General features: G+C 42.8%; 1 protein-coding gene across 1 annotated transcript in view; it reads right to left on the bottom strand.

Moving 5' to 3' along the window:
* Positions 1-27,411, bottom strand: part of lepr (leptin receptor) — a 65,462-nt gene that overhangs the window by 36,014 nt on the left and 2,037 nt on the right. Inside the window, 9 exon segments of the mRNA XM_046300649.1 lie at positions 2,027-2,126; positions 2,538-2,816; positions 9,355-9,499; positions 9,807-9,964; positions 13,729-13,913; positions 14,500-14,629; positions 15,733-15,963; positions 17,145-17,197; positions 17,893-17,949. Coding sequence (XP_046156605.1) covers positions 2,027-2,126; positions 2,538-2,816; positions 9,355-9,499; positions 9,807-9,964; positions 13,729-13,913; positions 14,500-14,629; positions 15,733-15,963; positions 17,145-17,197; positions 17,893-17,903 — 1,292 coding nt within the window. The 5' untranslated portion in view covers positions 17,904-17,949.

Here is a 27,411-nt window from a genome sequence, read left to right as displayed (position 1 = left end):
ACCCTTGAATGAGTAGGTGTGTCCAAACTTTTGACTGGTACTGTACGTGACCAGTTTCAGGACACTAGGCATATGGTCACGTCACTACTTCACAGGAGGCATTTGATACTTATCAAAATGTGTCTTTTTTGTCCAGAAACACCTCATGTTAGATAGCTAGCTAACATTGAACCTAGTTGGTTAGCTTTACCTACCTGCAGATTCATACAACAGTATTTCATGCATGTTGGCTAGCTATGACAATTCTTTTGTAGTGTTTGTAGTATTGTATGAGTTGGGATTATGGTTAATTGTTTAGCTAGCTCAAAAGCATATCTTTAACATGACCCATCAACATTCGTGTCTGGGTAAGCATCATCTAAGAATGAGAAAATATGTATAAAATAATTGTATTGCTACTATGTAAATATGCAAGTAACCATTTCACAGTACCATTTACACCTTCTGTATCCTGTGCATGTGACACACACATAGATTTCATTTGATATGGGGTGTGTTTAGCAGAGATGGTAATGTGAATAACAACGAGACCTGCACCAAAGTCAGAATAGTATATAGTCCAAGGACTAGATAGTGTATTTTTAACTGTAGTCATTCTTTATTATAGGCTACTACCTTCCCCACTTTTAGTTTTGAAATCGTTGGTTGTTTACTACACTACCTTACTCACTCTATTTAGCACATAAAACCGAATGGAGGTGGTCGGTCACATATCATACTAATTTCAATGTCCCGGATTTACATTTACTATGTTACACTTAGACACCAGGCTGCACTTGAGGGGGTTAAATCTGTTCTGTATTGTTCTATGATCCTGAACCAACTCGCATCCCATATTTCTTAGGAATATATCAGAGACACCAAGCAGTGACAGTGAAAAGGTGTCATATGTAAACTTTTTGGGCGACCTGACCAAATTCACATAGAAATGTGACTTATAGATCTGTCACTCTCATATTATTGAAAGCCAGTCTAACAGGCTGACTACACCACTCGCGTCGCGTGCGCGAGCGTTGTAAAATAAATGTCTATATCATTAAATTATTGCAGCAACGACCGTCTGCATTGCCAAGGGCTAAAATAGAATAGTCCTGCCTCTCCCATCTCCTCATTGGTTTATAGAAGCGGGTACCCACGTGCCATCTCCTCATTGGTTATACCCACGTGGGTGACTGAAAGACGGATGAGGTTGGTGGCGGTAATGCACCTAATTTATGAAAGTTGCCATTCGCAATATAAAGTCAAGAGAAGAAAAAGCCTAGGAGGAGAGATGACTAGAAACAAGTAGGTTGACCATTTTATGTGTGGATTAATTGTCAGAGTAGAGGACCTTATGCATTTTAGGTAAAATAACAACTCAATGTTTATATCCCAGGACAAATTAGCTAGCAACTGCAAGCTAGCTAAATAGGACAAATTAGCTAGCAAGTGCAAGCTAGCTAAATAGGACAAATTAGCTAGCAACTGCAAGCTAGCTAGCTAAATTGCCATAAAGGTTTAATGCTTTCGACCTGTCCCCGAATTAATGTAAATGGTTCAGAGTTTGTTAAGATATTTTAACCTACATGTCAGGATCGCATTTGGTGTGGGGGGACAAAATACTTTTATGCACAATGGCGCACGGGCAGCCGGTTTGGGTTCCGTGTTAGAAACAGTAGATCTGTTCTATGTGCGCTATTGCATGGTGGCTAGCTATGACAATCCGTTTGTAGTGCTAGTAGTATTGTATGGGTTGGGATTATGGTTAATTGTTTAGCTAATTCATTATATATACACATTGTTTAGTAAGCTAAAACCATTAAAATTTTAGCAACCAGGAAATGGCAGAGCGATTAATGTACTAACAAAGAGCCAAATGTAAGATCCTCCAGTATTTCAAATGCTCTAATAGACTGATCTTAATCATAAGATAACCAATAGTCACTTTAACTATATGTGTACAGGTGTATGTGTAGGTTTTACAGGTGTTTGTGTAGGTTGTAAAGGTTTTTGTGTAGGTTGTACAAATGCTGTAAGTAGTGTTTACCTGGACATGAAGTTGATTCCACCTATAGGTAGGTTGTTCCACCTACAGGTCATACTGTCCAGATCCCCACTGGTCACACAGCTGATATCAATGACCGGATCTAAAACACACATAATCTACATCAAATAAATACATTTCCAGGATTCCCGGGAGGTGCAGTGGTCTAGGGCACTGCATCGCAGTGCCACCAGAGACTCTGGGTTTGTGCCCAGGCTCTGTCGCAGAGAGACCGGGAGGTCTGTGGGGCGACGCACAATTGGCCTAGTGTTGTCCAGGTTAGGGAGGGTTTGGCCGGTAGGGATATCCTACCGGCAAAAAGGGATATCCTTGTCTCATCGCCGGGCGCAGTGCACGCTAACCAGGTAGCCAGGTGCACAGTGTTTCCTCCGACACATTGGTGCGGCTGGCTTCCGGGTTGGATGCGTGCTGAAATAAATAAATACATATTTTTTCCCCCTGATGTCTAACCCTAACCCAATCCAAATCTTAACAACCATCCATCCCAGCACACCTTTAATGTAGATCGTTGAGTAGTGGTAGTTACAGCTATACGTCTCCCCAAAAGGCTGGCAGCAATGCAGGGTGTCAGACAGTCTCTGCTCCGATGGTCGAACCGTTATCTTACTGACACGGTCGTTGACTGCAGTGTACTGACTCTTAGGAAGGCGGTCACGGGAGTTCAGAATCCAGACCATGGTGCTGGCGTTCACCCGGAGGTCATTGCACACGCAATAGACGGTCACGTTGTCTCCAAAGCTGGCCACCACTCTCTCAGGGAGATATGTCACATCTGAAACAAAGCAAAGTGAACTCAGTCAGAAAAACTGTACAACAGGCTAATAGCCACATCACATAAAACCTTCAAACTTTTCTAAACTGTATTAGGGTAATGTCAAAAGTAAGTCAAGCCATTGTTTATAGGGAAAATCCGAGGTGGAAGTTATCGCAGCAAACACAACATTACAGTTGGAACTTAATTTGGCCAAAGAAAATGACACAGAATGAAACAAAACACTTGCAAACTAGTTTAAACCTTCACAGAAGTTTTGAACAGGCTATATTGCAGCAATTACCAATAATCTTAAACTAAACATGTGAGACACTTGTATTTTCATGAATGTTTAATATGACTATTTATGTAGCGATCACCATATGTTGTTGAATTTCAGCCTGCTACCGGGTTCCGTGCGCAGAGAGGTTAAGAACAAATTTTATTTTCAATGACGGCCTAGGAACAGTGGGTTAATTGTCTGTTCAGGGGCAGAACAACAGATTTGTACATTGTCAGCTCGGGGACTTGAACTTGCAACCTTCACTACAACACTAACCACTAGGCAGGGTCTACAGACAATCACGGACTACAAAAGGAAAACCAGCCACGTGGTGGACACCAACGTCTTGCTTCCAGACAAACTAAACACCTTCTTCGCCCACTTTGAGGATAACACAGCGCCACCGACGCGGCTCGCTACCAAGGACTGTGGGCTCTCCTTCTCTGTGGCTGCCATGAGTAAGACATTTAAAAGTGTGTAAACCCTTGCAAATCTGCTGGCCCAGACGGCATCCATAGCCTCGTCCTCAGAGCATTCACAGACCAGCTGGCTGGTGTGTTTACAGACCTATTCAATCTCTCCCTATCCCACTTTGCTGTCCCCACATGCTTCAAGATGGCCACCAATGTTCCTGTACCCAAGAAAACAAAGGTATCTGAAATGAATGACTATCACCCCGTAGCACTCACTTCTGTCATCATGAAGTGCTTTGAGAGACTTGTCAAGGATCATATCTCTACCTTACCTGTCGCCCTAGACCCACTTCAATTTGCTTACCGCCCCAATAGGTCCACAGACGATGCAATCGCCATCACACTGCCCTATCCCATCTGCACAAGATGAATACATAAGTAAGAATGCTGTTCATTGACTATATCTCAGCATTCAATGCCATAGTACCCTCCAAGCTCATCATTAAGCTCGAGGCCCTGGGTCTTGACACCGCCTGTACTCCCATGACTGCGTATTCAAGCACGCCTCCTACTCAAATCATCAAGTTCGCAGACGACACAACAGAAGTAGGATTGATTACCAACAATGACGAGACAGCCTACAGAGAGGAAGTGAGGGCTCTGGGAGTGTGGTGCCAGGAAAATAACCTCTCACTCAACATCAACAAAACAAAGGAGATGATCGTGGACTTCAGGAAAAAGCAGAGGGAGCACCCCTCTATCCACATCAACGGGACCGCAGTGGACAAGGTGGAAAGCTTCACATTTCTCAGCGTACACATCACTGTAAAACTGAAATGGTCCAAACACACAGAGATCGTGGTAAAGAAGGCACACAACAGTGCCTGTTCGACCTGAGGAGGCTGAAGAAATGTAGCTTGGCACCTAAAACCCTCACAAAAGCTTACCGATGCACAATTGAGAGCATCCTGTCGGCCTGTATCACCGCCTGGTACAGCAACTGCCCGCCCACAACCACACGGCTCTCCAGAGGGTGGTGCGGTCTGCCCAACGCATCACTGGGGGAAAACTACCTAGCCTCCAGGACACCTACAGCACCCGATGTTACAGGAAGGCCAAAAACATCAACAAGGACAAACTCACTGCCTGTTCACCCCGCTATCATCCAGAAGTAGAAGTGCATCAAAGCTGGGACAGAGAGACTGAAAAGCATCTATCTCAAGGCCACCAGACTGTTAAATAACCATCACTAGCACATTAGAGGCTGCTGCCTACATACATAGACTTGAAATCACTGGCCACTTTAATAAATGGAACACTAGTCAATTTAATAATGTTTACATATTTTGCATTACTCATCTCATATGTTCACTAGTGGTCAAAACTTTCAGAACTACTCATTCAAGTGTTTTAGACTATTTTCTACATTGTAAAATTTTAACTATTGAATAATAGTGAAGACATCAAAACTATGAAATAACACATAAGGAGTCATGTTGTAACCAAAAAAGTGTTAAACCCATCAAAACATATTTGAGATTCTTCAAATAGCCACCCTTTGCCTTAATGAAAGCTTTGTACTCTTCACGTTTAAAAGTTATTTTCTGTTTGTTTATGGAGGTACACAAAATCAAATCTATTGACTGAAAGCTAAAAGGGCCACAGCCTATGTGATTAGTTGCATGTAATGATATTGCTCTTAGCAATGAGACCTCTCAAGTGTAATAAAGAGAGGACATGAAAGAAAGGAGCGAGTGTGTGAGGGAAAACATCCTGGAGCCTCTCCAGGCTGTGTGTGTGTACGTGTGTGTCTGTATATGTTTGTCTTGACCAATATAAATATCATTACAGTTGAAGTCGGAAGTTTACATACACCTTAGCCAAATACATTTAAACTCAGTTTCACAATTCCTGACATTTAATCCTATTAAAAATTCCCTGTCGTAGGTCAGTTATGATCACTACTTGTTTTTAAGAATGTGAAATGTCAGAATAATAGTAGAGAGAAAGATTTATTTAAGCTTTTATTTTTTTCATCAAGTTCCCAGTGGGTAAGAAGTTTACATGCACTCAATTTGTATTTGGTAGCATTGCCTTTAAATTGTTTGACTTGTGTCAAACATTTCGGGTAGCCTTCCACAAGCTTTTGGCACATTCCTCCTGACAGAGCTGCTGTAACTGAGTCAGATTTATAGGCTTCCTTGCTCGCATGCTCGTTTTCAGTTATGCCCACAAATTTTATTTCGGATTGAGGTCAGGGCATTGTGATGGCCACTCCAATACCTTGACTTTGTCTTTAAGCCATTTTGCCACAACTTTGGAAGTATACTTGGGGTCATTGTCCATTTGGAAGACCCAGTTGCGACCAAGCTTCCTAACTGATGTCTTGAGATGTTGCTTCAATATATCCACATAATATCCCTCCTAATGATGCCATCTATTTTGTGAAGTGAACCAGTCCCTCCTGCAGCAAAGCACCCCCACAACATGATGCGGCCACCCCCGTGCTTCACGGTTGGGATGCTGTTCTTCAGGCTTGCAAGCCTCCCCCGTTTTCCTCCAAACATAACAATGCTCATTATGGCCAAACAGTTATATTTTGTTTTCATCAGACCAGAATACATTTCTCCAAAAAGTACGATCTTTGTCCCCATGTGCAGTTGCAAACCGTAGTCTGGCTTTTTTTAAATGCGGTTTTGGAGCAGTTGCTTCTTCCTTGCTAAGCGGCCTTTCAGGTTACGTCGATATAGGCCTTGTTTTACTGTGGATATAGATACTTTTGTACCTGTTTCCTCCAGCATCTTCACAAGGTACATTTCTTTTGTTCTGGGATTGATTTGCACTTTTTGCACCAAAGTATGTTCATCTCTAGGAGATAGAACGAGTCTCCTTCCTGAGCGGTATGGTGGCTGCGTGGTCCCATGGTGGTTATACTTGCCTACTATTGTTTGTACAAATGAACGTGGTACCTTCAGGCGTTTGGAAATTGCTCCCAATGATGAACCAGACTTGTGGAGGCCTACAATTTTTTCCTGAGGTCTTGGCTGAGTCCTTTTGATTTTCCATAATGTCAAGCAAAAAGTTTGAAGCTAGGCCTTGAAATACATCCACAGGAACACCTCCAATTGACTCAAATGATGGCTTTAGAAGCTTCTGATAGGCTAATTGACATTACATAATTTTCTGGAATTTTCCAAGCTGTTTAAAAGGCACAGTCAGCTGAGTGTTTGTAAACTTCTGACCCGCTGGAATTGTGATAGTGAATTATAAATCAAATAATCTGTCTGTTAACAATTGTTGGTAAAATGACTTGTGTCATGCATGAAGTAGATGTCCTAACCGACTTGGGAAAACTATAGTTTGTTAACAAGAAATGTGTGTAGTGGTTGAAAAACGAGTTTTAAATGTCTCCAAGCTAAGTGTATGTAAACTTCTGACTTCAACTGTATATTTCCATGGTCCTGGCTCTTGTGTGTGTTTTCAATAATCACTTCTACACTGGGGCTGAATCCCTCAGTGGTCCCCATCTTTCATTCTGTGTGTGTTTTCAATAATCACTTCTACACTGGGGCTGAATCCCTCAGTGGTCCCCATCTTTCATTCTATGTGTGTTTTCAATAATCACTTCTACACTGGGGCTGAATCCCTCAGTGGTCCCCATCTTTCATTCTGTGTGTGTTTTCAATAATCACTTCTACACTGGGGCTGAATCCCTCAGTGGTCCCCATCTTTCATTCTGTGTCTTTGTCCTTTATGAAGAGCCTTCATCATGTGAGTCAGCGAGGGCTGACTGATTAATCTACAGCTCTGCAGTAAAGCTATAGGAGGAGCGGTTGGACATAAACAGACAATCTTCGAAAACCAACTCTCTGCATGATGTAGTCATCACAGAGAGAGGGAGAGAGGGACAGAGAGAGAGATAGATGAGAAGAGGGGCAGGGAGGGAGAGAGAGGATGAGAGAGACGAAGGGAAGAATAAGCTAATAAACTCTCATGTCTACTGGGTGAAATTCCACAGTGTGCATCACAGCAGCAAGATGTGTGACCTGCTGCCACAAGAAAAGGGCAACTAGTGATGAACAAACACCATTGTAAATACAACCCATATTTATTTATTTTCCCTTTTGTACTTGAACTATTTGCACATCTTTACAGCACTGCATATAGACATAATATCACATTTGAAATATCTTTATTCTTTTGGAAATTCTGTGAGTGTAAAGTTCACTGTCATTTGTATTGTTTATTATCTTGGTAATGTTAAAGCAAGTGAAGTAGATAATCAACAATAAAAATTAATAAAGTGCTTAAATTAAATATGTCAAAATTAAACATGTGAGAGTGAGCGAGCGAGATCAACTAGACTAAAATTATTTTGATGAAGATAATAATAATAATAATAATAATACAATCCCCACCTTCATTTTCCGAATCTAATATTGTCTTTATTAATCCATCCAGCTCCCTAATTGCCACCTTGATCCTGTCCCCATATTTGACATTACATCTGACAACCTGAGACAACTTCACAATTTCCAAAACAAATACGTTGGCCAAGTTACCCAATGTATACTGTATCGGCTGCAAGTGTATGTAATGCATATTTCTGAATCATCGCGTCTCTAACAGTACAGTATGCAGCAGTTAGACCCATCCCAGTCTCCTCATCCAGGGGTTCCACACCAAATAGGTTTGCTAAGTTACCCAATTACCCAAATATGTTTGCTAAGTTACCCAATGTATACAGTATTGACTGCATGGAAATGCAATGCATATCTATGAATCCTCGACTCTCTAACAGTGTAGTATGCAGCAGGTACAGACCAGTCTCCCCATATGTGTGTGTTTGTGTGGGCAAAATTTATCAACCACAGATGATTTGTGACAGTGTGCTAGGAAAATAGCTTCTCCTTTCTCTGTTGCTCATTGTGAAAAAAAACTGATTTCAGTCTTGGGGGTGTGGTACAATGTGGCAGTTACTGAAGCTTGTCCCACATGAGCCACCATAGGAACAGAGCCAGAATGACTTCTGAACTAATCTAAGATAACTCAAAAGAAGGCTGTAATTTTTCCGTACGTTTTTGCAGAGGCTTTAGTCATGCAGTTTCACATCCAGCTAAAGTGTTTTTCCATAGGAAAACAGTATTTTTCACACCGGGTGCATTTCCTTCGCTGGGCAGGCCGTTTGGGAACTTTTAGGCAAAATTAGAATATACCCGCTACTCCAGGCACCACTACACCACTGCATAGGGCTGATGGAAAGACAGCAGTCACACACAGCATGATGTTAAATTCCATAAACTTATAATAAGCCAGTTGTTCCCAATAATAAGAAAACAAAAACACAACCATTAACCATTACCCAATCGAACTGTTCAACGATCAGTTCTAATGTAAACATATTTTTCTTCTCTATGCTGCCTGCAGCATGATCCATTTTGCCTGCGCATATGACAGACAGTCGTTGATCGGAGCACGTCTCCGGAGTCACCGGAGGAACACTTATTAATCCTGCACTAGAATTCATGTCGGCCAGCAGGCCAAACGAACGACTAAAATGAATGAGTTACTCAGAAAAACAAATCATGAGTAAGAAGATGAGTAAAAAGAGTTGTTCAAAAAGAATGAATCATTGGCAATGTACACATAACTAAAGCAGATGTGTACATTGCTGTGTAACTAGAGGTTTTATTCTACAGATATACAGTATGTGAGGGAACTTTATCTGACTGTATATTTAATGTGTGTAAGTAGGGCAAGGCAGAGGTCTTACTGTGCGGGCAGAAGTCAAGGGAGTATGATAAGTTAACTGTGTGTTTATGATGTGTATGTTTATGTGCAAACAGAGAGAGAGAGGTCTCACTTTCCAGACGGATACGATATTGCTGGCTCCAGTCACTCCACAGGTGAGGCAGAGCAGGGTGGTGAGACCGGATCTGGAGAGTGTATTGCAGACCAGGCCTCAGTCCAGTCAGAGACACCCACTGGGCTCCAGACACGTCCACGTGCTGGAACAGAGGAATAGGGGAGAGAAACACAAGATGTCACACAGAAGTTACTCCATCTGCAAAATGCAGTGTCAACATGGATTGACAATTTGACACAAATACAAAATGGCATTGTGATGACTGAGAACATAACTGAAAATGATATCTACATCTAAGAAAACCATGAGTGGCATTAAGACTCTTCAACATCCTCTATCCTCTGTGTGTTTGCTCTTGTTCTCTGTTGAATTATTATTGGCATTAGCTTTATTTTCTTTAAGACCTGTACTTAGATGTTGTGTTTGCTCAGAGGCCAGTGTGTTCTTACCAGCCAGTTGGGGTGAGAGGTACTTTGAGAGGTATTGTATCGGACCTCATAGCTCAGTTGGACAGGGCTGGCATGGGGCTGTGGGTCGCTCCAGCTCAGAATCAACTCTCCCTCTGTGGTCTGGGTGTGTGTTAGGTTCAGTGGTGGGCTTGGTTTCCCTGTACAACACAAGAAAATCATAATCATCTTCACCATCACCATCTTCCAAACTTATGAAACACCATTATCGTCGTCATTATGGGCGGCAGGTTGCCTAGTGGTTAGAGGCAGGTAGCCTAGTGGTTAGAGGGGGGGTGGCAGGTTGCCTAGTGGTTAGAGAGGGGGTGGCAGGTAGCTTAGTGGTTAGAGAGGCAGGTAGCCAAGTGGTTAGAGAGGGGGGCGGCAGGTTGCCTAGTGGTTAGAGAGGTGGTGGCAGGTAGCCTAGAATTTGTTCTTAACTGACTTGCCTAGTTAAATAAAAGGTAAACAAAATAAATTATTAATAATCGTCATAATGGCACCCAATGTCGGATCTTAATTTGACCAGTATTTTGTAGCAACATGATTTGAATGTTTAGTCCGTAATGTTGCTTGATCGGTGGTTAGGCTATTAGCTGGACAAAAGTAGGCTACATGAAAAGTGCAATACTGTTAATACACTGAACTAAAATATTAACGCAACATGTAAAGTGTTAGTCCAAGTTTCATGAGCTGAAATAAAATATCACAGAAATGTTCCATATGGACAAAAAGCTTATTTCACTCAAATTTCATGCACACATTTGTTTATATCCCTGTTAGTGAGTATTTCTCCTTTGCCAAGATAATCCATTCAATTGACCGGTGGGATTAAACAGCATGATCATTAAACAGGTGCACCTGGGGACAATAAAAGGCCACCCTAAACTGTGCAGTTTTATCACACAACACTATTCCTGAGGTCTCAAGTTGAGGGAACGTGCAATTGGCATGCTGCCTGTAGGAATGTCCACCAGAGCTGTTGCCAGAGAAGTGAATGTTAATTTCTCTACCATAAGCCGCCTCCAATGTCATTTTAGAGAATTTGGGAGTATGTCAAACCATCCTCACAACCGCAGACCACGTGTGTTTGTGTCATGTGGGCGAGCGGTTTACTGATGTCAACGTTGTGAAAAGAGTGCCCCATAGTGGTGGTGGGGTTAGGTTACAGGCAGGCATAAGCTACAGACAACGAACACGAGTGCATTTTATCGATGGCAATTTAAATGCGCAGAGATACCGTGACGAGATCCTGAGGCCCTTTGCTGTGCCATTCATCCGCCGCCATCACCTCATGTTTCAGCATGATAATGCACCGCTCCTTTTAGCAAGGATCTGCACGCAATTCCAGGAAGCTGAACATCTCCCAGTTCTACCATGGCCTGCATAATCTCCAGTTGTCTCCCATTGGGATGCTCTGGATCGACGTGCACGACAGCATGTTCCAGTTCCTGCCAATATCCAGCAACTTCGCACAGCCATTAAAGAGGAGTGGGACAACATTCTACAGGCCACAAACAGCCTGATCAACTCTATACAAAAGAGATGTCCTGCACTGCAAGAGGAAAATGGTGGTCACACCAGATACTGACTGGTTTTCTGATACAGGCCCCTACCTTTTTTTTTTAAAGGTATCTATCATGTGAAGTCAATAGATTAGGGCCTAATGATTTTATTTCAATTGACTGATTTCTATATATGAACTGTAACTCAGGAAAATCTAAAAATTGTTGCATGTTACGTTTCTATTTTTGTTCAGTATATAACCGTGTGTTTGTACAGGTTTTCATCAAGCTCATCTGCATTTCCAGCACAGGAACATTCTCAGTAACAAACAAGTGATATCTGTATTTCTACACTGCAGAAACAATAGTCTCAGGCACATACAGTACTGTAACAGCCATTGGTGACACATTGATTGTCCCTAATAACTGCATTGGTTATAGACTCAAACAGGCTTCATACAGGGCAGCCAAATGATGAAATGAGCAGAAACATATATAAGATGACATGACAGGCTCAGTGGTGTATGAACATGATATAATAACGTCTATCTGAAAGACGGCATCTCGACTTTTGTGGTCCATTGGCTTCTTACTGAATACCGATCAATAAGGCCAAGCTCCTCATGTCAGGAAAATCAATACCTGTCACGCCCTGACCTTAGAGAGCCTGTTCATTTCTCAATTTGATTAGGTCAGGGTGTGAGTTGGGTGGGCATTCTAGTTTTCTATTTCTTTGTTGGCCAGGTATGGTTCCCAATCCTGAGGCAGCTGTCTATCGTTCTCTGATTGGGAATCATACTTAGGCAGCCTGTTTTCCACCTGAGTTTGAGGGATCTTGTTTTTGCACAGTAGCTGTATAGCCCTGCAGAACTTTACGTTCTTGTATATTTTGTTGTTTTGCCGGTGTTTCAGCATTAAATATCATGAACACTTTCCGTGCTGCGCTTTGGTATCATTCATTCAACGACGGACGTAACAATACCTCAATTTAATTCAAATAACTGAAAATGCAACCCAGTACCAAGGCAGAGTAGAAGACACCCTTTCGCAATTTCTTCCTGGAATTTTAACATAAATTACTGTATTTGACAGTGAGATGCATCTTCCTGGTATTTAAACTGATTTGTTCATTTTGAGGTTCGTGTTTACCAGTGATTGACTTGACAGGGGCGTTATTTATAACCCATCTTATAAAACAGAAAAGTGTGATAATTATAGGGCTGTCCCCGACAAAAAAATATCTTAGTCAACCGAAAGTCATCTGTTCTTTCGACCATTTTTCGAGCTATTTTTCCATATAGAGATACACCCTATGTGTTTGAATAAAAATCAACTATATGCATTGAGCTTATGGTTTGATGAAGTAAGACAAACGTCTCAAGAGGGTGCCAGAGATCTAGATAACCAGAAGAAAAAAACCTGACCCAATTATTTTCCACCCGCTCCTGCTAGCTTTCGCAGATTCTGCCATTACTCTCTTGATGTTGCCGGTAATACGCTACATGAGGAGTCGGCAACCTTTCTCGGTTGACGGTGAGCATGTCAGAGCAAAAATGAAGCCATGAGGTCAAAGGAATTGTCTATAGAGCTCCGAGATAGGATGGTGTTGAAGCACAGATCTGGGGAAGGAAAAAAATACTAATTCTGCAGCATTTAAGATAACCAAGAACACAGTGGCCTCCATTATTAAATGGAAGAAGTTTGGAACCACCAAGACTCTTCCTCGAGCTGGCCACCCGGCTAACCTGAGCAATTGGGGAGAAGGGCCTTGGTCAGGGAGGTGACCAAGTGTGCTAAAATCTTCCTAGAAGTCAGAGGATCTACAGAGCATGTCAAAACACTGAATTTTGGCCCTTTAGCAAGTCTTTATTCATATTTTAAAAAGCTGACTTAAATGGCACTTCAATTAATTTAAGGCTTTTAAAACTCAATATTTGCACAATTTCTACTTGCGTCAAACCAATGTTCCATTGACCAACAAGGCCGCAAAGAGCTTAGATTGAGCAAACAAGGTATGTGTTTCCCATCAGTGGAGAGATCTCCAGCTCATCACCATGGTTCCTGGGACCAGAGTAAACAGTAATCTTGGCCTGCCTGGAAGTCCCAAAGGGCAGCTGGTATCAGACCTACTGAAGCTGCCCATTACACTCGCTATACTGTACAGGTGTGTATGTGGTCTTTAAGCCTAAACAAATAACTCCCCAGTTTCCTCATGGTAGAAATGGCTCCCTAGATACCGCTAGCCTACATAATAAACAGTGCCAGCTCGCCAGGCAGCACGCTGGTACTTGGTAAATGTTAAGTGATATCCATCAGAATATGAAGACCAGATAGATAAGCCATTAAAGCAATTGACATCCTCTAACATCTTCAGAAGAGAGGAGGTTGAGAGGGAGATCAGGTACATTCACACTCCTTACAGAGACGCTGAGACGTCCTTGGAGGGACGCTGAGCATCACCAGGGGACCTGCTGTGGTGTTGGACACATTGGCTGTCACCACGACGATACTGCTGACCACATGGAGAGCAATAGAACAGGTGATGGAATCCTCTCCCACACAGTCAGTCCCATGTGTGGAGTTAACCTCAATGTCAGGCAGTGTTCTGAAATAGACAAGAGACATTTATGCACTTCACCAGATGAGGACATGGACTGCTTCCCTCCATATGTACCACGTTTAGCCCTGTGTCCTAATCGAAAACCCAGCTTAAATAAATATACTTTCATTCAGTAAAGATAAGAGGCTAGTGTAGTGTGCTAATCATAGACTAAGCACAGGTCTGGTTGCAACCTAGCCTGGTCCCAGATCTGTTTGTGCTATCAACTCCTTGTCATGCCATGTTTGAAAGGATCACAAACATCTAGGACCAGGCTAGGTGCAATCCACATGAAAGTAATGAAAACAACAAGTAAAAACACTAGTGACATTTTGCCTAATTATTTGCAAAATATTTAATGCGATGGGCCAAAAGGCCAAATATCACAGTCTCAGCCTGCTCCATACGCTCTGCCAGTCACATTGTATGCACAGACAGGCACGGACACACATACACCTCAGACCCCCACCTGAGCTCTTACTGCCTCAGGCACATCTTTGAGCCAACACCAGACAAGAATAACAAACAGGATGGGAGAGGAGAGGACAGACTCTAGACAATAGCAGCAGGTTGAATTGAACTTGATACTCACGTTAAGTGCTGCAAGCTAAGTGCCACTGACCCAGGAATGGAGGTGTCTGAGGAAGTGGCTGGGTGCTTTAGATCACATATTACATTATCCCAGGTCTCATCAACACGGCACAGGATGTCCCAACAGGTGGCTGGAGAGAAGTTCATTTAGCATATTAGCATCAACACAGGCACATACTCTGTCTGTTCGGTGACTGTAAACCCTAATATATGAACTCACCAACCCCACGCAAAACACACACACACACACGCACACGCACACACACACGCACACACACACACCTAGCTGAATAAACCCACAACTAATTAGGACAGTCATAGCAAGCCCTGGAACATATTCTGAAAAAGAAGCCCTAGAATCTGGCCAACGTCATTGCTTATCATCCATTCCCCCTCTTACTCACACTTAGGACCTCAGGTCTACCTGAGCTGAATCACCATGTCATTGGAGAAGAAAACATAACACCCACTCACACCATTTTACCTCTGCACAGTTATTGTCAACGATTCATGAGACCGTTTTCAAAACGTCCCCTCTTTAAATGCCAGAGCCACCGGCTGTAGCGTCATCTAATATCCATCGATTAGCACTAGCACACGTCTGAGGCTACCACCAAGCAATCGATCTCATGAATAAATCCTTCACGCTGAGCCTTTGCTTCCTGTTGTTAAAACACACATATTCACGGATGCACACACACAGATCTTTAGTTTGTGTTACCACCTCCCACTTCCACCGCCACCTCCAAACAGAGAAGAACACCACACTCAAGTGCACAGAGGCCATCTTATCACTCCAGTTAATTGGCCCTATTCAATTGAATGAGCCTCAATGTTCTCTTCCTCAGTGCAGTTAAGTGGTCACAGGCTGTTTTATTACGCACCATTCAGAGAAATGAAAACACATTTATCCAGCTGTCCAAGGCCAGTATATACAAATTGTCTCAGAATAGGAGTGCTGATCTAGAATCAATTCCTTGCTCTTTTTCATTATGCTTTAAAAGGTATTTGATCCCCAGTCAGCATCTTGCTTTGTGAATATGGTCCCAGGCCAGTAGTAAGACAGAACTCTCACCCAGTAAATATCATGCACAGGGGGTTGGTGGCACCTTCATCTGTGAGAACGGGCTGGTGGTAATGACTGGAGCAGAATCAATGGACTGGTAAATATGTCAAACACATTGTTTCCAGCCTTCTGTGATGTCATGTCAGTAAAACAGAGCAGGACGCTTACCTCTGCTGGGTTCAGTCTCCGGGTGAGGTCCTAGTGTGCTTGTGAAGTTCCTGAAGAGGCACTGAAGGGTGTGTGGGTGCCCCGTATCAGATGGTGCAGACCCCCTGTCTTCTTCCGCTCCTCCGTGGTGAAGTTGGGCTGGGGTTGAGGAACAGCAGAGCCCTGTCTGCCAGGGGAGGTCTAGAAGGTCTCCATGGGGGGATACTTCCACAGGCTCCACCAACACAGCACCTGAGGCAAAAACAGGAAGTAAACATGGTTGACAGGAAATGACATCAGACACTGGACAGAAGTTGTGGCTGGGGTATAATGATGCTGGTAATACCATAGTTGTGGGTTTGATTCTCAGCGTGGTATTCAAAGACGACATTGATATGAATTCAATTAGTACATTAATTTCAGACCGAATCGTGAAGATTTCAAGAGATGTTCGTGAAGTTGGTAAAAGTATTATAAAAAGGCTACAATATTGTTCAGAGACCTTTACTAGAATGAACTCTGGTAACCTCAGCCTATACCAGAGGACTTCTACCAGCTCAAGTATTCATACTGTACATGCTTCTTTGTCAACCAGGTAAAACAATGTGACTGACAAGACTATGGTTCATTCCACCTATTAGTCATCCATCCACCCTCCCAGTCTCCCCATAGCATGCTGGCTTGGGATAGATATTACAAAAGGGATATCTGTTGTATACTGATTCCCAAAGACACGCTTGCCCACATGTACACACAAACGATTGCTACTTTACCTGACAAAGATCCACTTCTAGGATCAATTTGTTGTCTAACTCGCCGAATTAAAAGGTATGTGGTGCAGCAATCATGTGTGCGGTTCCAATTTCATTTCTACTTTTCATGGGGGAAATATATTTGTGTGTGTCTATTTGGTTCAATATGGGCCATTTTTGTGGTCAGGAGACATTATGCCCTGCTGAACGATCTATTCTGTGTTTCACTTGTGTGGTAGAAGGATTATTGCCAAACACATTGGATGATGTCCAACATTACAAAGACAGCTAACCACAGAGACCGGCATCCTTCTATTTAGATCACTCAGTGTCACACCAATGAAATGCAACACTCAATGGCCCTTTTTATTTTGCCAATAATGGACTGTATTGTAAGTAGGGGCGTGATTGTATGGGAAGATGACCTTTGTTTCTGTATATATGCATATGAGTGTACTGTTCTGTACGTTCTGGCACGTGAAGGTTCCAGACAATTGCTGCCGGATGTAATTACATGTGGCATTGCTGCTGAAATGTTTGCTAATCATTATTTTAGTCTAAAGGAAAGGTTTCCTGGGGAGAGTGAAGTTGTGACTACAGGCAGAGCCACATGGGAGGTAAATGTGGATGGATGCAGTGAGATAGAAGAATCTGAACTAACGGGAAAGGAACTCAACTCACTGTGGGAGATGATGACAATATGCACCAGGAATGGCAACATTGCAGACAGGATCCTGCAGAGATAGAGAAAGAGAGGGAAGGAGGGAGAGAGTGAGAGGGAGCGAGAGAGAGGTACGAGTAGATGAAGAGAGAACCCGTAGAGAGCTAGAAACATAGATAAAGAGAGAAAGATATGTAAGACACAGAGTCTATTCAATCTTAACTCAATCCAACACTGAAAACTCATTTGACAGGAGAACAGAGGGTTTTACTGAACTTTGTCAGAGCCTTTAGTAATAGTCACCACACCATGACCACAGTATTCTGCTGTAATGGCCTGGGTGTTGTCTGCTCATGTGCAGGCACAGGCTTGACTGAGCTCTACACCACAGAAACTTCCTCATGGAAGATTAGAATGGATGATACTGTACTGTTTAACGAGCCTGCAGCTGTACGAAGGTTTGTCAGCTTCTGAATGTACAATTGCTGAGTAATTTTTCAAAAAGTACAATTCCCTTCCCCATTCACACTTAAATTTCCATTATGACTATAGCATTCATATCATAAACCACTATATAGTCCAACCCCAACCCTCCTTTGACGACATAGGCAGTACAGTAAATAACATTAACACAGAATAAACACTAACCTACATTAACTGCTGTATAAGCATGGTGCCTGCCTGCGTTTTAAATCATACGTGCTAAAGTTCAATCCCATGCCACATTAATTCCATTTCACATTCAAGATCACCACCAATCATACTTACATTGTCTTCATGAGTGAGAGTTGGTGCACATGGCCTCTGTGAGTGAGATAACGCTCACTGGGGAGGGAACAGAGATAGAGAGGAAGACAACAACGATATACAATGTGTACAAAACATTATGAACACCTGCTCTTTCCATGAAAGACTGACCAGGTGAAAGCTATGATCCCTTATTGATGTCCCTTGGTAAATCAGTGTTAGACGAAGTGGAGGAGACAGGTTAAAGAAGGATTTTTAAGACAATTGATAAAATTTTTTTTAACCTTTATTTAACTAGGCAAGTCAGTTAATAACAAATTCTTATTGTCAATGACAGCCTAGGAACAGTGGGTTAACTGCCTGTTCAGGGCCAGAACGACAGATTTGTACCTTGTCAGCTTGGGGATTTGAACTTGCAACCTTTCAGTTACTAGTTCAATGCTCTAACCACTGGGCTACATGGATTGTGTATGTGCCATTCAGAGGGTGAATGGGCAAGACAAAATATTTAATTGCCTTAGAACGGGGTATGGTAGTAGGTGCCAGGCACACCGGTTTGTTTCAAGAATGGCAATCCTGCCGAGTTTCACTCTCAACAGTTTCCCGTGTGCATCAAGAATGGTCCCACCACTCAAAGGACATACGGCCAATTTGAGACAACTGATGCAAGCATTGGAGTCAACATGGGCCAACATCCCTGTGGAATGCTTCGACACCTTGTAGAGTCCATGCTCCAACGAATTGAGGGCAAAGGGGGGCCGGGGGTGCTATCTACAACCTAAAAAGATTATTCGGCTGTCCCCATAGGAGAACCCTATGAAGAACTATTTTTGGATCCAGGTAGAACTCTTCAGTTCTATAGAACCCTTTCCACAAAGGGTTCTACATGAAACCCAAAAGGGTTCTACCTGGAATGAAAAAGGGTTTTCCTATGGGGACAGCTGAAGAACTGTTTTGGAACCCTTTTTTCTAAGAGTGTAGATAGAGATGTTTCATCTCTACTCTGAAGAAACGATTGAAACTGCTCCCCAAGTCATCTCGCCATCCAGATCCCAATCTCCCACTACTAAATGTTAATGTATATAAAAATAAACTACTACCAAGGTAAATGAAATTCAAGCGGGGACCATTTCTTCAAAATTGCTCTGAGAGCCCCATATATAGTAACCCACCATACACATATTCATTTAATTTCCCTTTCAGTCCCTGGATCTTGGATTAAATTATTTCACCGGAGGATTTCTGATTATCACAAGTCTTGAAAAATGTAATATTGGTCCGTTCTTTAATAAACAATCTCTCCTTGAAGTAGCAGCTAATTTGCATATATTGAAGACAAGGTCTTGACGTGTCTGACAACATAGAAATAGAACGACAAGACTAGAGTCTATGTCTACTTAGCTGACTGACAGACAGGTCCCTGCTGCCTCTGCCACTCAGATAATAATACATTTGCTTTCAATTAATTACCACAACAATAGTCTGAGGGAAAGGAATCTTCCATTTTAGTTTATAACGTTTCCGTTAATGCCAGTGTGGAAGGGTACTGTGTCTCACAGCCATGGGGGAAGTTATAGGTAGGCAAATGACATTATTTTCAATAGGCCGACACGATTTATTGCATAAAGAGGGTAATCATGGTTTCAAGTTTCAAATTAATGTCACATGGCCAAGTACAGTGAAATACATTCCTTGTAAATTTAAAACCCAGCAATTCAGTAACCAATAACAAATCAGTGGAGGCTGCTGAGGGGAGGATGGCTCAAAATAACGGTCGGAACGGAGCGACTGGAAAGGCATCAAACAAATGGAAACAGCGTGTGATGTATTTGATACCATTCGACTGATATCGCTCCAGCCATTACCAAGAGCCCAATCTCCCCAATTAAAGGTACCACCAACATCCTGCGATAACAGTGTAATACTAGAAAACACGAGAAAAAAGAGGAATATGAAGAACACAATAAGTAAGTAAGTATAACGTATACAAGGTCAGTTCAGTACCATATTTACAATGTGCAGGGATACTGGAGTAATGGAGGTACATACAGTAGAAGTCGGAAGTTTACATACATTTAGGTCGGAGTCATTAAAACTTGTTTTTCAACCACTCCACAAATTTCTTGTTAACAAACTATAGTTTTGGCAAGTCGGTTAGGACATCTACTTTGAGCATGACAGTATTTTTTTCAACAATTGTTTACAGACAGATTATTTCACTGGATCACAATTCCAGTGGGTCAGAAGTTTACATACACTATGTTGACTGTGCCTTTAAACAGCTTGGAAAATTCCAGAAAATGATGTCATGGCTGGAGGAGATTCTGATAGGCTAATTGACATAATTTGAGTCAATTGGAGGTGTACCTGTGGATGTATTTCAAGGCCTACCTTCAAACGCAGTGCCTCTTTGCTTGACATCATGGGAAAATCAAAAGAAAATCAGCCAAGAACTCAAAACAATTGTAGCCCTCCACAAGTCAGGTTCATCCTTGGTTGCAATTTCCAAACGCCTGAAGGTACCATGTTCATCTATACAAACAATAGTACACAGACCATGGGACAACACAGCTGTCATTCCGCTCAGGAAGGAGACGCGTTCTGTCTCCTAGAGATGAAGGTACATTGGTGCGAAAAGTGCATATCAATCCCAGAACAAAAGCAAAGGACCTTGTGAAGATGCTGGAGGAAACAGGTACAAAAGTATCTATATCCACAGTAAAACAAGGCCTATATCGACATATCATGAAAGGCCGCTCAGCAAGGAAGAAGCCACTGCTCTAAAACCGCCATTAAAAAAGCTAGACAACGGTTTACAACTGCACATGGGGACAAAGATCATACTTTTTTGGAGAAATGTCCTCTGGTCTGATGAAACAAAAATACAACTGTTTGGCCATAATGACCATCATTATGTTTGGAGGAAAAAGGGGGAAGCTTGCAAGCAAAAAAACACCATCCCAACCGTGAAGCACAGGGGTGGCAGCATCATGTTGTGGAGGTGCTTTGCTGCAGGAGGACTGGTGCACTTCACAAAATAGATGGCATCATGAGAAAGTAAAATTATGTGGATATATTGAAGCAACACCTCAAGACATCAGTTAAAGCATGGTCGCAAATGGGTCTTCCAAATGGACAATGACACCAAGCGAACTTCCAAAGTTGTGGCAAAATGGCTTAAGGACAACAAAGTCAAGGTATTGGAGTGGCCATCACAAAGCCCTGACCTCAATCGCATAGAAAATTTGTGGGCAGAACTGAAAATGCGTGTTTGAGCAAGGAGGCCTACCAACCTGACTCAGTTACACCAGCTCTGTCAGGAGGAATGGGCCAAAATTCACCCAATTTATTGTGGGAAGCTTGTGCAAGGCTAACTGAAACGTTTGACCCAAGTTAAACTATTTAAAGGCAATGCTACCAAATACTAATTGAGTGTATGTGTCACGTTCTGTCCATCGTTCGTATGTGTTTTCCTTGTTTTAGTGTTGGTCAGGACGTGAGCTGGGTGGGCATTCTATGTTGTGTGTCTGGTTTGTCTATTTCTATGTTTGGCCTGATATGGTTCTCAATCAGAGGCAGGTGTTAGTCATTGTCTCTGATTGGGAACCATATTTAGGTAGCCTGTTTTGTGTTGGGTTTTGTGGGTGATTGTTCCTGTCTCTGTGTTTTGCACCAGATAGGGCTGTTTTTGGTTTTCCACGTTTATTATTTTGTAGTGTTCATGTTTATCCGTTTTTATTAAACATGAGTTAATATAACCACGCTGCGTTTTGGTCCTCCTCTACTTCACCACAGGAAAACCCTGACAGTATGTAAACTTCTGACCCACTGGCAACGTGATGAAAGAAATAAAAGCTGAAATAAATCATCTCTACTATTATTCTGACATTTTACATTATTAAAGTAAAATGGTGATCCTAACTGACCTAAGACTGGGAATTTTTACTAGGATTAAATGTCAGGAATTGTGAAAAACTGAGTTTACATTTATTTGGCTAAGGTGTATGTAAACTTCCGACTTCAACTGTATGTAAGGGGACGAGGCAACAGGATAACTAGATAAACAGAGTAACAGCAGCTTGCATGTGAGTGGGTGTGCGTAGTCAGTATAAATGTATGTGCATATTATGTGTGAGTGAGCAGTGTGTGTGTGTGTGTGTGAGTGTGTGTGAGTCAGTACAAAACTCAAATTTAAAAAAGGTCAATAAAGATACAAGGTTAACTCCCTCCATGTAGCTATTTTCTTAGCTATTTATCAGTCGTATTGCTTCGGGATAGAAGCTGTTCAACAGCCTGTTGGGGTAAGACGATGCACCAGTACCGCTTGTCGTGAGGAAGCAGAGAAAAAATGATATGCCTTGGATTCTAATGATTTTTCCAGGCCTTCCTTCCACACCGCCTGATATTATCATGACATAAGGCAGATGGTTGGAGTCTTACAATATTTATTAATCCAAAAGGGTAAAGCAAGAGAGTGATCGTGGACAGGCAAAAGGGTCAAAACCAGTTCAAAAGGTACCGAAGGGCAGGCAGAATCAAGGTCAGGGCAGGCAGGATGATCAGGGAGTCGGGAAACATACAAGATGAACTGGCACAGGGAGACATGAAACACAGGGATAAATACACTGGGGAAAACAAGATGAAATGGCACAGAGAGACAGGAAACACAGGGATAAATACACTGGGGAAAACAAGATGAACTGGCACAGAGAGACAGGAAACACAGGGATAAATACACTGGGGAAAACAAGATGAACTGGCACAGGAAGACAGGAAACACAGGGATAAATACACTGGGGAAAACAAGATGAACTGGCACAGGGAGACAGAAAACACAGGGATAAATACACTGGGGGAAAACGAGATGAACTGGCACAGGGAGACAGAAAACACAGGGATAAATACACTGGGGAAAACAAGATGAACTGGCACAGAGAGACAGGAAACACAGGGATAAATACACTGGGGAAAACAAGATGAACTGGCACAGAGAGACAGGAAACACAGGGATAAATACACTGGGGAAAACAAGATGAACTGGCACAGAGAGACAGGAAACACAGGGATAAATACACTGGGGAAAACAAGATGAACTGGCACAGAGAGACAGGAAACACAGGGATAAATACACTGGGGAAAACAAGACAAACTGGCACAGAGACATGAAACACAGGGATAAATACACTGGGGAAAACAAGATGAACTGGCACAGAGAGACAGGAAACACAGGGATAAATACACTGGGGAAAACAAGATGAACTGGTACAGAGAGACAGGAAACACGGGGATAAATACACTAGGGAAAATAAGCGACACCTGGAGGGGGTAGAGACAATCACAGGAACAGGTGAAACAGATCAGGGCGTGACAAATATAGACTTCCTGGATGGCAAGGAGCTCAACCCCAGTGATGTACTGGGCTGGATTTGAGGGCCCATGCCAAACTTTTTCAACCTCCTGAGCCTTCTTCACAACTGTGCGCATGTGTTTGGACCATTTTAAGTTTTAAGTGATTTGGATACTGAGGAACTTAAAGCTCTCTACATGCTCCACTACAGCCCCGTCGATGTGGGCGTGCTCCCCCCCCCCCCCATTTCCTGTAGTCCACGATCGGCTCCTTGGTCTGACTGACATTGAGGGAGAGGTTGTTGCTCTGGCACCACACTTCCAGGTCACGGACCTCCTCCCGGTAGGCTGACTTATCATCACCGGTGATCAGGCCTACCATGCCATGTTGTTACCAAACTTGATGATGGTGCAACACCACTGCGCCACTCGTGAGGCCTAAGGCACTGCATCGCAGTGCTAGCTATGCCACTAGAGATTCTGGGTTCAAGCCCAGACTCTGTCGCAGCCGGCCACGACTGGGAGGCCCATGGTGCGTCGTCTGGGTTAGGGGAGGGTTTGGCCGGCAGGGATGTCCTTGTTCCATCGTGCACTTGCGACTCCTGTGGCAGACCGGCTCAGTGCATGCTGACACGGTCACCAGATGTACAGTGTTTCCTCCGACACATTGATGTTTCTGGCTTCCGGATTAAGTAGGTATTGTGTCAAGAAGCAGTGCGGCTTGGTTGAGTTTCGGAGGACGCATGGCTCTCGACCTTCGCCTCTCCCAAGTCCGTACAGGAGATGCAGCAATGAGACAAGACTGTAACTACCAATTTGATATCACGAAATTGAGGAGAAACTTGGTGTTGGAGTCGTGCGTGGCCACGCAGTCGTGGGTGATCAGGGAGTACAGGAGAGGACTAAGCACACCCCCCTGTGGGGCCCTTATGTTGAGGGTCAGCGTGGCATAGGTGATGTTGCATACCCTCACCACCTGGGGTCGGCCCTTCAGGAAGTCCAGAATCCAGTTGCGGAGGGAGGTGTTCAGACCCAGAGTCCTAAGCCTAGTGACAAGCTTGGAGGGGACAATTGTGTTTAACGCTGAGCTGTAGTCAATGAACAGCATTCTCACACACAGTACCAATCATAGGTTGACACCTACTCATTCCAGGGTTTTTCTATATTTTTACTATTTTCTACATTGTAGAATAGTGAAGACATCAAAACTATGAAAGACTTGAGATTCCGCAAAGTTGCCACCCTTTGCCTTAATGATAGCTTTGCACAATATTGGCATTCTGAGTAGGTGTGTCCAAACTTTTGACTGGTACTGTAAGTATTCTTCTTATCTAATTGGGTGAGGGCAGTGTGGAAAGCAATTGAGATTGTGTCTTCTATGCATCTGTTGGGGAGGTATGGAAATTGGAGTGGGTTTAAGGTGTCTGGGATGATGGAGTTGATGTGTGCCATAACAAGCCTCAAAGTACTTCATGATTACATACAGTGGGGGAAAAAGTATTTAGTCAGCCACCAACTGTGCAAGTTCTCCAACTTAAAAAGATGAGAGAGGCCTGTAATTGTCATCATAGGTGATTCCACCTTATTCCTATAGTGTCCTTTTGCTTGTTAACTCTGCTTGATAACTCTGCAGAGGTCGTTGCAGGAATTATTGCACTTATTCTTGTCCGCAACTGTAGTCTCAGGGTTGTATACGATAGCTCTGGGTGAGGTAGCCCTCTCCTTTAGTTTAGCACCAACCTCTGTGTTAATCCAGGGCTTTTGATTGGGGAAGGAGCGAACTCTCACCGTGGGGACAATATCGCTGACGCAGTTTCTAATGAAGCCGGTGACGGAGGTGTTTAGCTCGGACTCAGCGGACTCTCTAAACATATTCCAATCAGCGCTAGCAAAGCAGTCTTGTGGCATAATCTCGGATTCTCATTTCTCAACAGAGCAAGTCACGGGTACTTCCCGTTTGAGTTCATGCTTGTAAACAGCAAGCAGGAGTAGGGAGTCATGATCTGATTTGCCGATTGACAAACGAGGGAGGGCCTTGTATGCTTGCAGGTAGAATAACAGTGGTCTAGGACTTTTAAATCACCTCTAGTGGTGTTGGAGACGTGTTGATGATGTTCGGCATCACATGCCTTAGTTAGTAGAATTAAAATTACCGGCGACCAGAAGAGTAGCCTCTTGATGTATGTTCTTGCTCATTTATTGCCTTGTACAGTTAAGTGCCAGTTCATTATTTTCTTGTCCAATACTTATTTGTATTGCTTTTAATCTTTTTAAATGAATTTATCTTATTAACACTTTGTTCTAGCTAGCTATTTGTGTAGGTAGCTATCAAGTAAACGCAATGATTACCAGTCACCATAACGGCTGAAAACTGCCTTTTATCAGCTAACCACATCATATGTCATAGCAATGTTTCAGTCGATGACACAGTCGATGAAGAGGCACGCAACCATTGGTTGACGCATGCAACATCTGAGCAGGGGAAAGCCACCATTACAAGCATTCCTGGTTGTGACTATATGTTACACAGCTATGGACGGAAGTTACTTTTTGTAGCAGGTTAGGAGATCATTTTATCTAACCCTAACCCTTTTCCTAACCTTAACCTAATTCTCCTAACCTGAAACATTAAATTATGTTAACACGCTGCGTAAGTTCTCCTAACCAGCTACGAAAAGTCCCTTCCATCCATAGACAAAACCAAAGGTCAGCTGTGTGCAGGTGCACCTACCAAACCTAGAAAACATGGGAGGGATAGGCAGATAAACACATTTCTCAAATAGTGTAATGATTACTAATAATATAACTTTAAAATGATTCCTCAAAGGCAGTTAAAATAAAGGCAGCAATGTTACTAAACTCAGCAAAAAAAAGAAACGTTCTCTCACTGTCAACTGCGTTTATTTTCAGTAAACTTAACATGTGTAAATATTTGTATCAACTTAACAATATTCAACAACAGACACTGAACAAGTTCCACAGACATGTGACTATCAGAAATTGAATAATGTGTCCCTGAACAAAAGGGGGTCCAAATGAAAAGTAACAGTCAGTATCTGGTGTGGCCACCAGCTGCATTAAGTACTGCAGTGCATCGCCTCCTCATGGACTGCACCAGATTTGCCCGTTCTTGCTGTGAGACGTTACCCCACGTCGCCCATAGGCGACGTTGTTGTCGGTGATGTAAGGCAGGTCCTCACCAGACAACAGGCCTACAAGCCCTCAGTCCAGCCTCTCTCAGCCTATTGCAGACAGTCTGAGCACTGATGGAGGGATTGTGTGTTCCTGATGTAACTTGGGCAGTTGTTGCCATCCTGTACCTGTCCCGCAGGTGTGATTTTTTAATGTACCGATCCTGTGCAGGTGTTGTTACACATGGTCTGCCACTGCGAGGACAATCAGCTGTCCGTCCTGTCCTTCTGTAGCTCTGTCTTAGGTGTCTCACAGTACGGACATTGCAATTTATTGCCCTGGCCACATCTGCAGTCCTCATGCCTCCTTGCAGCATTCCTAAGGCACGTTCACGCAGATGAGCAGGGACCCTGGGCATTTTTCTTTTGGTGTTTTTCCAGAGTCAGTAGAAAGGCCTCTTTAGTGTCCTAAGTTTTCATAACTGTGCCTACCGTCTGTAAGCTGTTAGTGTCTTAACGACCATTCCATAGGTGCATGATGATTAATTGTTTATGGTTCATTGAACAAGCATGGGAAACTGTGTTTAAACCCTATACAATGAAGATATTTAGATTTTTATGAATTCTCTTTAAAAAAGACATGGTCCTGAAAAAGGGACGTTTCTTTTTTTTCTGAGTTCATAATGAGCTACAGTGGACATGACTGAGCCATAAATATGTTCATGGCTCCGGGATTCTAACTAGCAACCTTTCGTTTACTGGCCCAATGCTCTAACCGCTAGGCTACCTGCTACCCTATTTGACTCACTCAGTAATGAGAAAGTGTTTTTACCTAGTCTGGGAACTTGATACCCACACCAAACATCAATATCTTACCCTTTGCAAGCATTACTCCAAACAAATACATATCAATGACTGCATCCATTAATTCATTGGTTCTCTTGTTCAAAACAATAACATCCCAGGTTACAATAAAGTACCATGGATGGACAGCTACTCAGCCAAGTGGCCACCTGCAGCTGAGAGACCTATTCCTAGACAATCCATAGGGATGAGTTAGGCC

This window comes from Oncorhynchus gorbuscha, linkage group LG15 (assembly GCF_021184085.1).
Source record: "Oncorhynchus gorbuscha isolate QuinsamMale2020 ecotype Even-year linkage group LG15, OgorEven_v1.0, whole genome shotgun sequence".
Classification (NCBI taxonomy): Eukaryota; Metazoa; Chordata; class Actinopteri; order Salmoniformes; family Salmonidae; genus Oncorhynchus; species Oncorhynchus gorbuscha.
The sequence above is the reverse complement of the archived record's forward strand: the minus strand, read 5'-3'. Positions and strand labels throughout refer to the sequence as shown.